Here is a 13,423-nt window from a genome sequence, read left to right on the forward strand (position 1 = left end):
GAACAATCAGTTTCATACATACAAAATGGGAAGCGACTGTCTGGGAAGGAGTACGACAGAAAGGGATCTAGGGGTCATAGTGGATCACAAGCTGAATATGAATCAGTAGTGTGATGCTGTTGCAAAGAAAGCACACATGATTCTGGGATGCATTAACAGGTGTGTTGTGAGCAAGACACAAGAAGTCATTCTTCCGCTCTACTCTGCGCTGGCTAGGCCTCAATTGGAGTATAGTGTTCAGTTCTGGGCACCGCATTTCAAGAAAGATGTGGAGAAATTGGAGAGGGTTCAGAGAAGAGCAACAAGAATGATTAAAGGTCTAGAGAACATGACTTATGAGGGACGACTGAAGGAATTGGGTTTGTTTAGTTTAGAAAAGAGAAGATTGAGGGGGGACATGATAGCAGTTTTCAGGTATCTAAAAGGGTGTCATGAGGAGGAGGGAGAAAACTTGTTCATCTTGGCCTCTGGGGATAGAACAAGAAGCAATGGGCTTAAACTGCAGCAAGGGAGGTTTAGGTTGGACATTAGGAAAAAGTTCCTAACTGTCAGGGTGGTCAAACACTGGAATAAATTGCCCAGGGAGGTTGCGGAATCCCCATCTGTGGAGATATTTAAGAGCAGGTTAGATAAATGTGTATCAGGGATGGTCTAGACAGTATTTGGTCCTGCCATGAGGGCAGGGGACTGGACTCGATGACCTCTCGAGGTCCCTTCCAGTCCTAGTATTCTATGATTCTATTATATGCTTTGCTTTATGGACTACAAGTAGTCCCATTGGAGTTCATGACACTGGTATGCATATGCATAAATTTACACACCTGCTCAAATATCTGCAGGATCAAGGCCTTATTTTTAAGTATCCTTCATACGAATTGTAACCCATGCAAGCTTTACGGAGATAAATACCACTGTGAGAGGATCAAACATCTTTTGTTGCTACCATCTCCCCTTTTGAAGGATGATGATTAGTATTTATAAAATTAAGAGCTCTAAACAGGAGCAAGAAAATATCTTTCTTAGCAAGCAATCTGTATGAGAGAGACTTTGCTGTGTTGACTACTAAGAAAAATATTGCACTATCAATAATGGTAGCAATGGAAAATGTATTAAAATCCTGAAAAATCTGATAAGTAGCTAATGGGATTGGGGTGGGGATTAGAAATTCTGAATGCAACTGCCTGTATCAACAAAGGCCGCAGTTTTGCAATTAAAGTTCAGTGCAGTTGAAGTGTGATTTTCCTATTTTGATATATACAATAGTATTCACTTACAAATAAAGACCATAGAGAGAAAATCATTGGTTAACACTTAATGCTGTGACTGGCTATATATGTTCATGTACAGCAGGATCATCTTAATGTTTACTTAATACCACCTGTTGGGGACGTCCATCCTGTCAGTACAGGAGGAGTGGACTACATTTTTATCTAACAGCATTGTAGGCATATGTGGTACAGGCACTTTGCATGCAAATAAAAGATGCCCTCCTTCCCCAGAGGAGCTTACAATCTAGGTTAGACGACATGCCATGACACAGGGAGGGGGAAAAAGCAGAAAACAGAAGAAGCTAACAAAGTCTACTGTTATCAGGTTTCTGTTTTCATGTTTTGTTTCCACATTTTGTTGGGTTTTTAAAAATTCCTTTTTATTAAGTTGGTAATCTGAGATCTAGTGGATCTGTTCCATCTTTCATATAATTTTGCAGTGCATGCTGAATCATGTATTTTATTCATTTCATATATTTTGTGGGTCTTTATTGCTGATGTTAACAAAAAATGCTCAGACTATTACTCAGTGTGCTGTTTGATTATTCTGAGATTATGGGAGGTTAGTTTTTTTAGGGGGAAAAACAAAACAAAGGTGGAGGATTAATGCTGGAGGTTTCTAGTGCAATGTTTCTAGGATACCACCAGGTATATTATACAGGGGTGGCATGTGACTATAGGCCGACTCGGCCGTTGCCTAGGGCGCTGCCTTCAACGGGGCGCCCGATGATGATGTCACGGGGCGCCCGATGATGACTTCCCTCCATTGACGGCCATGCAGGCGGGGGCGCCAGCTGCTGCAGCCCGCCTCAGGCCGCTCCTGATATTATATGGAAATTGTAGTTTACGGAGCTCTATATTTATATTCGGCTGTATTAGCTTGGAAGCTGCTCTTCAGGAGAGAGCAGAATTATATTAAATTATAGGGGGGTTGGAAACAACGTTTAATATAAAGTTGCCTGACATTTTCCTTACATTATAAAAATTAGTGCTGGGCCTGTTTGTTGAGAGCTACATCCCATGAAATCCTAGAAATGTCAGGCTCGAAGAAACCTTGAGAGGTCATCTACTCCAGCCCTCTGCGCTTAGGTAGAACCAAGTAAAGCTAGACAGATGTTTGTCTAACCTGTTAACAAATTTCCAACAATAGACTTTCCAATAGACCTCATTTGGACGTATATTCTGGTGCTTACCTAGCCTTATAATTTGGAAGATTTTTCCTAAAAACTAACCAAAGTCTTCCTTGCTGCAGATGAAGCCCATTACTTCTTATCCTAACTTCAGTAGGAGAACAATTGATTCCTGTCCTCTTTATGCCTGGATCTACATTAGGGAGTTATTTTGAAATACCCCCCCCCTTATTTTGAAATAATAAGCAGAGCATCCATGCTACCAAGCCTGCTATTTTGAAATAACGGTCTGGTTATTTTGAAATCTGTACTCCTGTCTTCCTCGGGGAATAAGCTTATTTCAAAGCAGTTATTTTGGGAGTAGTTTTTCGAATTTAGTTATTTTGAAATAATTTCCTCGGCAGTCATCTTTCCTCAAGACTAAACATGCCCTTTTTTTAATCTTCTCTTCTCTGGTAAGGTTTAATAAACCTTTTATAATTTTTGTTGCTCTTGCCAAGTAGTCCAGCTGAGACCTCCCCAGTGCCAAGTACAGCAGGCCAGTTACGTCCAGTGTCTTACGTACATCTGTTAACACACCACAGAATGTCTTTTTCCCAACTGCATTAAACTGTTAATTCTCAATTTATGATCCCCAGATTATAAACCCAAATGCAGTTATTCCCCGTTTTGTAGTTGTGCATTTGATTTTTTTCTTCCTAAGCGCAGTACTTCCTAAGCATTTGTCCTTACTGAATTTCATCTTAATATCAACCCAATTCTCCAGTTTGTCAAGATGGTTTTGAATTCTAATCCAAAGTGTTCGCAACTCCTCCCAGACTGGTGTCATTCACAAATGTAAGCATCCTCTCCACTCCAATAGATAAGCTACGGATGCAAATATTGACCAGAACCAGACCCAGGATACGTTCTCCCAGTTTAACGGTGCATGACTGATCCACTTACTCTTTAAGTCGGGTCTTTCAACCTTCTGTGCACCCGCCTTACTGTCATCTAGACCACGTCGCCTTTGTTTTTGCTTAGCACGTGTGACTATCAAAAGCTTTACTACAATGAGGCTATATTACAACGCCAGTATCCCCGCCCCCATCCACAAGGACAGTCATCTTGTTAAAGAAATAAGGTTGTTTGTCATGATTTGTTCTTGATAAATCCATGTTGATTATTCCTTATAACCCTATTATCGTCTACGGCAGAGTCACTCAACATGCGGCCTGTTTGTAGCCCGTGATGCAGTTTGGATTTACACAAGGCTCACCATGTGGCCCATGGGTGGGAACCGTTGAACATGGCCTCCTCTGGAAACACGCTCCACAACGGAGAGGCATCTCCCAGGTGGGTGAGCATTTAAAGATGCAAGCGGACGGGCTCACTGCAATAGATGGGTACAGGGTATTGGCGTTTCTAGACCCTAGGGAGGAGGTGCCAGGAGCACTGAGGCATTGTGGGAAGTGCTGGTTGCTTAGCCTTGTGGGCAGAACCTGAGAGGTGCTGACTGGCTTACACAACCCACATTTAGGTTCGGTGCTGGGGCTTAATCTTTGTTTTTCATGCCCATCAGTGCAAAAGGAGCTATTTGCATATATTTGCATGTAGATGTAACCACTCTTAAGCTGTGGCCCTTGGCATGTGTTGTATTATTGTGGCCCCCGGGGCTTCCAAAGTTGAGTAGCCCTGGTCTAGGGGCTTCAGTCTGATTGACTGTCATTTGGGTCACGTGTCTTTTTTCCCCCCCTCTCCTGATACCGGCTGGTCTGTAATTCCCCAGGCCCTCTTTGTCCCCGTATTGTGTTTGGCTTCCCCTTGTTTTCTGCACCCTCCCCGAATTCTTACCCCGAATGGCTAATGGTTCCAAAACTGCTTCCCCTATTTCTGTAAGGACGCGACCGGTCGCTTCGCCAGGTGCTGCCAGCTTGAGATAATCTCGCCTACCTGAATATTCCTTACCTGGGGGTGTGAAAGCATCCCCCGCCCTGCCAGGGCCCCCCAAGTAAGCATGCTCTGGCTGACCATGCAGAAGGCCGGGGCTGGTTTCCCCACTGACTTGGGGCGCTATGGGGGTGCATTCACACCCTTGCAGCGCACATTTGTAACAACCCCCCCCCCCCCGAAAAAAAAAACCCTGCGCCCTGGGGCTGGCCCCGCATTGCTAGTCCCCGGGGTGCTGCGGGTCCCCGGTTATTTCCTTCGCTGCCACCGACGCGCGAGGCGTGGCCCGAGCTCCGGCCGGTGCCTTTTGCAGCTGGGGGAGCCACAGCGCCGCCCCCCCGCTCCAGCGCCGGCTCGCGGGTTGGCTCTCTCGCCCGGCGGCCCCGCCCCGGCCACATGGGCCGGGGGTGGGTGGGGGGCCCGCGCATGCGCCGCGCTCGCCCTGCCCCATTGTTGGGCTGGGGCTGACGTCCTGGGCCTGCGGGAGGCGGGGGGCGCTGCTCGCGGCGGCCCCTTCCAGCCCTGCTGCTGCCGCTGGATGCAGGCGGCCGGCCGGGCAGCAGACAAAGCAGGCGGCGGCGCCGGGGCGGGAGGCTCCGAGCGCAGGGGACCAGCCCGCGGCTGCTCTGCAGCATGCCCAGCTCCATCTACCAGCCGGGCGGGGGGGAGGCTGCCGGCTGCCCCGCGCCCTGCCGGGGGCTGCTGAGCCCCGCGCCGCCGCCCAGCCTCCCGGAGCAGCCCGACCCCGAGGAAGCGGCCGCCGCGCTGAGGTTTGCCCTGGACCAGCTCTCCATCTTGGGGCTGGAGGAGGAGGAGGCGGCGGCAGAAGAGGACGGAGCCGCGGAGGAGGAGGCGCTGGAGGTTGGGGATGGCGGGCTGGAGGAGCTGGACCCCGGGGCAGGGCTGGACAGGGGAGTTGGGATGCTGGGGGGGCTGCCGGTGCTGGATCCAGAGGCGAGCCCCCCCACCTGCAGCGCCGCTTCCCCTCCAGATGTGTTCGGCAACTTTCACCCCCACCCCTCCATCTTGGCGGAGCAGCTGAGCATCATTGGAAGCAGAAAGAAAAGCGTCAACATGACTGAGTGTGTCCCTGTCCCCAGCTCTGAACATGTAGCCGAGATTGTGGGGAGACAAGGTAAACTTCAGCGGCCTTTTTTTTCCCCCCTTTTGTTTTGCACACTGGCGGTGGGGCTCTTCCCTGGCACGCCCTCAGTCCCCCGCTCTCTGATAGGCAGCGTGGGGCTCCCCAGGTAACACTGTCTAAAATGGAGAAAGGAGGAGACGCAAGTCTGTAGAAGAAACCAAAGTATTTCTACATATGTCACTTAAAATACCCCCCTCCATATTCGAGAGAGGTTAGCAGACTTACAATTAGTGCCTGAATAACTTGGCCTGGGAACCTGAATACATGGATAGGTTTGGAGAGAACTAGAGAATCTTGTAGCTTAAATACTCCTGGGCCAGAAAGGTGTTGGCCTGTCTTTTTGGCAGGGATGGCATAGCACAGTGATGTGTGTGTGCTTTGGTATTTTGGGTTTTTCTTTCCCTGAACACCTATGCCCGGGTAGCAACCAAAAATCCTGCAGTCAGAAAGTCTGAGATGCTCTGGCCCATCCCAGTTTTTATTTGGGTCAGTTTTCGTCTTTGTTTCTTTGTGCTGAGGAGTGCAGTGTGGAAACTTGTCAGAAACAAAAGCTCACCAAACTCTTCGTAGAGACACTTTTAATTCTATTTCAGGACCAAGCCCACTCCCTGTGTGTCATTTTAAAATGACTCCACAATTGTAAATATTTTGCTTTATAGTTTGCTGTTGTTTAAACTATATAGGCCTGCTACACAGTGTGTATGTTACATACTGGCAAAGTTCTCATGTTTGCTGGACTTTTCAAGTCTGTGGAAATAGACTGCAAAATACAATGACCATGAAATAGATGAAAATACTTTCATTTATTTAATTGATTACTCCACCCGCTCTCTTAAGGCAATACTGTCAGAGACTTATTTGATCTCAGTAGGATTCTTAATTTCAGCTGCTACTTAAAAATATAGAAATGTAGCTGTGTTAGTCTGGGGTAGCTGAAGCAAAATGCAGGACAATGTAGCACTTTAATCTGAGGAAGTGGGTCTGGCCCACGAAAGCTCATCATCTAATAAACCATCTTGTTAGTCTTTAAAGTGCTACATTGTCCTGCATTTTACTTAAAAATATGTTAAACTCTTGAGATATGAAGTAGCTGTGGAGGGGTAGGGATCCCTCACCGCAAAAAAATCTGTCACAAAAGGACACAAGGGCACGCCTCAACCCTGGTGATACTTGGCCGGGGGTGTGCCGGTTGGATTTTGTTTCTTTCACATAAAAAATATCCTTCTAGTCTTTCAGGTTATGTCTTAAAGAAAACTGCAAGCTAAATAAAATACACATTTTTAGTATCAAAAATCATTGTGGAGATCTGAGTCTTGCCTGTTTGCAAGCTGACCTCCAGGATACTTGGCCTTTCTGCCGTGACCTCTGACTGTGGCCTCTCTTCGTAGATGTGGGGCGCAGGGTGATCATTTCATTTTCATTGATAGGATTTGTGGGGCCCTCGTGTGGTTTTCATGGGTGGAAGTGGGGCAGTGTTGGTAGCCCCATTGTTCTCTTTGTTAGCTAGAGCCATGCTGTGATTAGCATGATGACATCATACTCTCTGCTTCCCATTGGCCGGCTCCCGGAGCTCCAGCCCACTTCCAGGAGCACACGATCCCGGTTTGTACCAACCGCTCATGCTCCGCCTCCACTTTCTGCGCTTCCCTTTCTGTTCCTGGAGGCTGTGCTAGAGCTTGAAGGCAGGCGGGGAAAGGGGGCGTGATCACGGTAAGGATGATACCTGGTTAACTGACTCCTGGGTCAGGGTAGCAGGAGATCCGGGCTTCTTGGCCCGCTCTGCAGGAAGTATCAACTTCCCCTCCGATCCAGCCACTCCTAAGGGAAAGATTCAATTATCTAGTAGGTCTTTTCTATCCCTGAGCTGTCAGGTTCACAAACCGGAGTCCTTTCAGCACCTCCAATTTGCTGCCTGCATGGGTGACTTCACTATAGAAAAGGCCCAGTCATGAGTCTCATCCACCCTTATCAAATTACATCTCCTTAGGCTGTGCACTCCTAGTCCCCCAGGAAATACTCACTGCAAAGGGAAGCCTGGCTTCTTGTCAAACTCGGGGAACTGGTGCGGTTTATGCTGATACACTGCGAGGACATTAATAAGCAATGTGACTTCTAGGAGCGGAGTTGGGGGCCTTGAACAGCACATGCAAAGGCTGAAATGGGATGGACGCTTGGGTTCAAAACAGACTGTAGTTGCTCCCACTACCCCCATGCCTTGGGGAAATACTTAAATACTTTCACATTTTATATTCTCCCCTCTGGCGGTGTTCCCTGTCTCCCCGTCTTCTGGCTCTTCCAGGCATCCCTCAAGAGCCTGATTCAGCTCTGCCGGGTGGCCCCTCTGTTGGCATTAAGAGGCGGTAGGGCTGGCAGATTCGGCTCTTGAGGGATTCCCCCTGCACAAAGGTGCCAGGACCGGCAGGTTGGCGCTGCTATGTTTCGGTGACAGCCCAGTAAGGGGCTTCCAGGAGAGGGGGAGGTGACCCAAGCATCTTTGTGCTGTAGCTATTTTCCACCACCCAACAAGCCCTCGAGACGACTGGTGCAAGTTAGGACTGTGCTGAGGCTGCTCCAACCTACGTCAGAGGCCAAATTGGATCTGACCAAGCCCCGAATAGGGACAGCACAAAGGGGACTTTACTTTCTCTTGGTCTTGCATCAGGCTCATAGGTTGCCTGAAGTTTTTGGCTCTGTGCTGATCTGTCTTGTACCTTGCCCCTGGATTGAGCTTTACAAGCAGAGCTCTTGTGGTTCTGAGGCCCTCTGAGCCTTTTTTAGCCCTACCGGAGGAATGAGAGCCGTGGTTTTTAAATGACTTGGGCTTCTGTGCAGAATTGCAGCATCCTAGGAAACTTTTGTGAAACCCGTGTGACCTGCAAGCACCAGACTGAATTGAGCCCCCAAATCCCTTGATCACCATGGACACATGAATATGCTCACAAGACGCTTCTAAGCTAAAGTCAAGACTCCTTTAGTTCGCTGTCCCAGCAGATGACCTGTCACCCCAGTTAAGCAGGCTTACCGGTGAGGAGAAAGCAGCGGAGATCCCCTGCCCGTGTTCTCGCGTGCAAGGATTCTCAGCCTTGCTCTGGTTAAACTCCACAGCCTCGCTACAGCTGTTGTTGTGTGTATAAAAGCCAGGGCCAGTGTTAGGGGGTACCAAGCAGGCAGTTGCTAGGACCCAGGCCACAGATGGACAAAGCTAAGTTGCTTTGCTCTCCCCTCCCCCAAGGGAGGGGCTGTGGGTCACAGCCCCCTGAAACCTACCTGTGGCCCCCAGGGTACCCTGAATCCCTAACTGAGAACCACTGTTTTCGTGCCTAGTCTGGGCTAAGTGACTGTGGGTAACTGATATGTTAGTGGGGGGGGGGGGGGAAGGGCTCTCTCTGCCTCAGTTTCCCTGTCTGCAAGATGGGGAACTATTTTGCCCATGACCGCCAGAGAACCCGGTCTGAATGCAGTCCATCACAGCATCCCCATTTAGATGAGGAAACTAAAACCAACAAGTTCACTCACTTTTCCAGGATCTAAAAGTCTTTCTGAGCCAGGATCAAAATGTGTTACTGTGTCCTAGGTCTGTGCTTGGACAAGTAGGCCCCACCTCTGCGGCTACATTATATTTCTTCTGTGTTGTGAAGGTCCTGTCCCCTTGGTACCCAGATCAGTTGTAACAAGGAAAAGGGGTGTGAGGGGTGACGTGGGAGATGCTTTGTTCCCGGGGACACTAATCTCACAAGTGCACCGTTGACCTCGGGAGGTGTAGAGAGCAATGGAGGGGTCACGGGTGAAATCAGTTGGACCGCTGGCCGTTTTGCCCACACCAAACGCTTGCTGTGCAGCCCGGCCCGGTTCAGGGTGTGTAACGGCAGGAGAGTCCTGGTGTGGCAGGCCAGGACTGAGGTGCATCAAGAGAAGAGGCTGGGGAGATCCCAGGGACTGAACAGCAACGAGTGGGGAGCTGCACGCCTGGATTGAGGTGCATGGACGGAGCTTTTCACACAAGCTTCTTGGACCAAGGCCGGTGCCTCCCTGGATGGCACCTAGCGCCCTATGGGAGTAACTGGAATGCAGAGACCACCCCCTGGTTGGTCGGGGTTTAGTTGCCTGGCTTCCATAGCACCAAGCGGACGTTCCCCAACCCTCTTAACCTCGGAGCTTGAGCAGCACCACCGGTGCTCGTCGGCTGGGCTGGACAAATCCAAGATGAGGCTCAGCACAACAAGACCGAGCAACCCCCATCCCAGCGCACCAGACGGCTGGCGCGAGTTCGGTGACGGTGCTCGGCGCCTGTGCACCTTCCCACGGGCCGCCTGCCGGCTTGGCCCCTTCCTCTCCTCCCTGCTTTGGGAGACCTGCCTTGGCACCAAAAGGCAGCTCGGCCCAAGGGATGCTGCTGCCGTGCCTTTGCATGCAAACCCGCTGGTGAATCTCTGTGGGCGGGGCTGGCTCGGAGTGGCGCTGTGGACATTAACTGCAGCCATCGGGGCTGCTTTCGGACCCGCAGGAGCACTAATGAAATGAAACTAGTGCTGGGTGGGGGACGTGGTTACCGGAGCAGAGGGCTCGACGGAGGTTGCTGTGCCGGACTGGTGCCAGGGCTGCTCGCGTTACGCCGAGGTTGCTTCCCTCGCGTCCTGTCTCCAGCGAGGCAGGGGGTTCTACTGGCTCTGCCATGGCATCTCCTTGGGCACGTCCGCTCCCCTCTCCGGGACTCAGTTTCCCCATCTGCCATAAGGGGACAATTCTTATCTCCATGGGGGACTTGGAAGAGTTGGCGTCTGTGCAGATCCTTGCAGGAGAGGTGTCAGAGAGGGGTGCAAAGTGGCTGCTGGCCGGCATCACCCCAGGAATCCCAACACTGAGAACAGACTGTAAGTCCCACGTCTGCGCTGACATGGTGCTGCTCTCCCCTAGGCCCGCTGCTGAGCTTTCTTTTGACTCCCCTCACTTCCTTTCTGAGCCCTCCCCTAGCACGTGGCTCCTTCACCCTCGGCGTGTCAGTGTTTTATCACTTCCCTTTGTGTCCCTCTGAAATTCCCTTCCACGTGGCTCCTGTCCTTAGTCTGAGCTCAGGGTCAGAGGTTCCCTGTGCTGTTGCTGAGCTCTGCTCCCTGCATGGCCCACGTGCCCATCTTGGCTCTGGCGCTGAAGGTGTATTTACACTGCCTCCCCCCCCCCGTAGTGGCAAGTCTCAGATTCTGGGTCAGCTGACCTGGGCTTGTGCTACAGGGCTAAAACCAGTCGTCTGGATGTTCCTGCTTAGGCTCGGACCCCAGCATGGAGCGTGGCTTCGGAGCCCAGCAAAACCGTTTACACTGCTACTCCTAGACCCGGAGAGTGGCCTTAAGTCAGTTGATCCTTGCTCTGGGGCACGTCTCCGCAGCAAAGAGAAGCCCCTGGCTGGGGCTGTTCCATTGCTAGGTAGACTTCCTAGCCAAGCACTGGAACGCTCGGCACCACCAGCCTACGCCCAGGCATCCACACAGCAGTGAAACGGCTCCACGGCGGGCGGGGGCCCGCCCCAGGTATCTAGCTGCTGCGTAGACGCCTCCTGACTCTCTCCACTGCGGCTTAAGCAAGCGGCTTGGTCTCGCTGCCTCTGCTTCCCCACTGTTGGCGAAAAGCCGGAGGTGTGACGTGCCTGCCTCCCAGCGCGGGGTAAGGATGAGCTTCTGCACTGCTTTCCCAGCACTTGGGCGCTTAAGAACATGAGAGGAGTGCGAAGCGCTGTCGTTCTGCTCCTCTCCAGCTAGCCCAGCCCTGGCGCCAGCCTTCCTGTGTCTCTCAAACTTCGCGAGCTTTGTAAGGCTGGTCGTAGCATAGGCCTGGCACGTGGGCAGTGAAGGAGCTGGAGAAACGACAGAGCAGGCTCTTACAGAGAGAGCCATCGTCCAGGGGGCTGGCTGGGTTGTGTTGACCAGTCAAGGGTGGGGGCACCTCGAGGGCTTCTCGGAGGGCTGTCCCAGCGGCTAGCGTAGAAAACATCTCTGGTAGATTAGCTTGGGCAGCCTCCGACTTGCCCTGGTGCTGCTTGGGAGGCGTGGCAGGGCTGCAGGCTGCTGGGTGTTTGGTCCGGGGGTGACTGTAGCAATGCGCCAAAGCTTCCGAGGAGGAGCCGAGTTAGTCTGTAACTGGAGAAACTTCACTGACAACGAATGGTCCCGCAGCACCTTGGGGACTAACGTAGATGGGACCGTGAGCTGTCCTGGGTTGCCAGGCCCTGCCGATGGGCGTCCCAGAGGAGTCGGCCGGCTCCATGCGGTGTCTGGTGGGATGGGAGCGCGGGAAGGGGCTTGGCCAGGCCAAAAGCGGGAACAGGGAGACCCAGCTGCAAACGAACGCCGCCGCCGCAGCACAAACTAGGGATGTCAAATCCCATTGAATTGGTTAACCAATTAAAGGGGAGGTGGGATGGAGGAGTCACTCCATCCCAACTGCAGTGGCCCCCCCGCTCACCGAGGGGCTGCAGCAGCCCTCTGCCCCCTCGATGCAGGCTAGGGCCAGAGCAGCCTCTGTCCGCCCTTCGCCCCTCCCCCCCCCCCATGGGGCTGGAGCAGCCCTGTCTGCGGGAGGCCCCAGCCCCCACGAGTTAACCTTAACTGTTAAGCTTCACCCGGACTTGCCGGTTAAGTGCTCACATCTGTCTCAAACCACGGCAGACGGGACAGGTTGGATCCGTGCCCCCAGGCCAGCAAGTTTCATGTCCCATGCTCTGTTGGGGGGGGGGCGGGGGGAGCAAAGCAGCTCATGAGAGTGGCCTGCTTGTTTTGCCCACAGCCCTGTGTGGCACCATGGAGGTGGGGGGGTGGGGTATCGATAAGCCATGCAGCCCGAATTAGTCACTTACTTTCCTCCAGCTCTCGTGTCCAAGCCTGCGCCAAGAGCAATAAAGCCCAGCGTGTCAATGCAAAGTCCAGTGCAAAGGGCACACTGACTTGGGCTGGCTAGGAGTGCCGGGGAGCGGATGTTTCCTACCCTGGTGGCACTTTGAAGTGAGAGACTCTTCATCTCCCTCTGGTTTCTCCCAGTCACCCCAGGTCAGTTTAGAGGGGGGCTGGCCAATTGCCCCACCCCAGCGTTGGTGACGCGCTCTCCATGCCTCTGAGACAGAGCCCGATCCTGCCTCCCGACGCTTTGCAGAGCCCTGATGTCCTGGCCAGATTCCAGTGGGTAGCTGCATTCTGCTCTTCACTTCCTGTCCTGAACAGGGCCAACATCAGCGCTGCGCCATTTCCCAGAGGTGGCTGCAGTTCATTAAACGGCTTCCGCCATCCTTGTGCCCATTCCCAGCTCCCTCGGAAGTGCCCTGCGATCCTCCAGGGATGAGAGGCAGAGTGGCAGCCTGGGTCCTAGGGATGTGAATATCGGTCAATTGAATAGTCGAGTGACTATGAATTCTTATTGGTTAGTCGACTAGTCTACAGTCCCCGGGGGTGCAGCCAGCAGCGCGGGGCGCCCGGCAGGAGCTAATCCGTGAGGGGAGCCAGTTTCAAAACCAGCTCTTCTTGCAGAGGCAGCAGTGTGGGGTGGCAGCAGCCCCTGTGGGAGGGGCGGGTCTGAGTTCCTGGACCCGGAGTAAACTGGAACTGAGCTGGGCTGCCTGCCCATCTGGCTCCTAACACATTTTAAATGCAGAGCCGTAGCGGGGGTAGGTCCCGGACCCGGCGTGAGCCAGGACTGAGCCGGGCTGCTGGCTAGCCTGCTAAATTGTACTGGTTCGGGAGGGTGGGGAAATGCCTGTAGTCGGTAGCAGTAACCTGTAAGCTTTTGCTTATTGGTTAATCAGTTAATTGACTGCACTGTTACATCCCTACCGGGTACAGGGAGAGCGCTAGTCGATAAGGGCGCCTCTGCCTTTGGAGTGTAGCAACAGCCAGCGGGGGACTCAGGATAGCCTGTCGACTAATAACATTTGCTTACTGGCTGGCCGATTAGTCGTTCACCTGCCTAGT

At 52.3% G+C, this 13,423-nt stretch overlaps 1 protein-coding gene across 1 annotated transcript in view; it reads left to right on the plus strand.

Moving 5' to 3' along the window:
• The first annotated feature begins 4,791 nt into the window (after positions 1–4,791).
• The window catches only part of MEX3D (mex-3 RNA binding family member D), a 33,264-nt gene continuing 24,632 nt past the window's right edge, over positions 4,792–13,423 (plus strand). Inside the window, exon 1 of the mRNA XM_075903262.1 lies at positions 4,792–5,462. Coding sequence (XP_075759377.1) covers positions 4,961–5,462 — 502 coding nt within the window. The 5' untranslated portion in view covers positions 4,792–4,960. The remainder of the gene's footprint in view (positions 5,463–13,423) is intronic.

This window comes from Pelodiscus sinensis, chromosome 19, assembly GCF_049634645.1.
Source record: "Pelodiscus sinensis isolate JC-2024 chromosome 19, ASM4963464v1, whole genome shotgun sequence".
NCBI classification, from domain to species: domain Eukaryota; kingdom Metazoa; phylum Chordata; order Testudines; family Trionychidae; genus Pelodiscus; species Pelodiscus sinensis.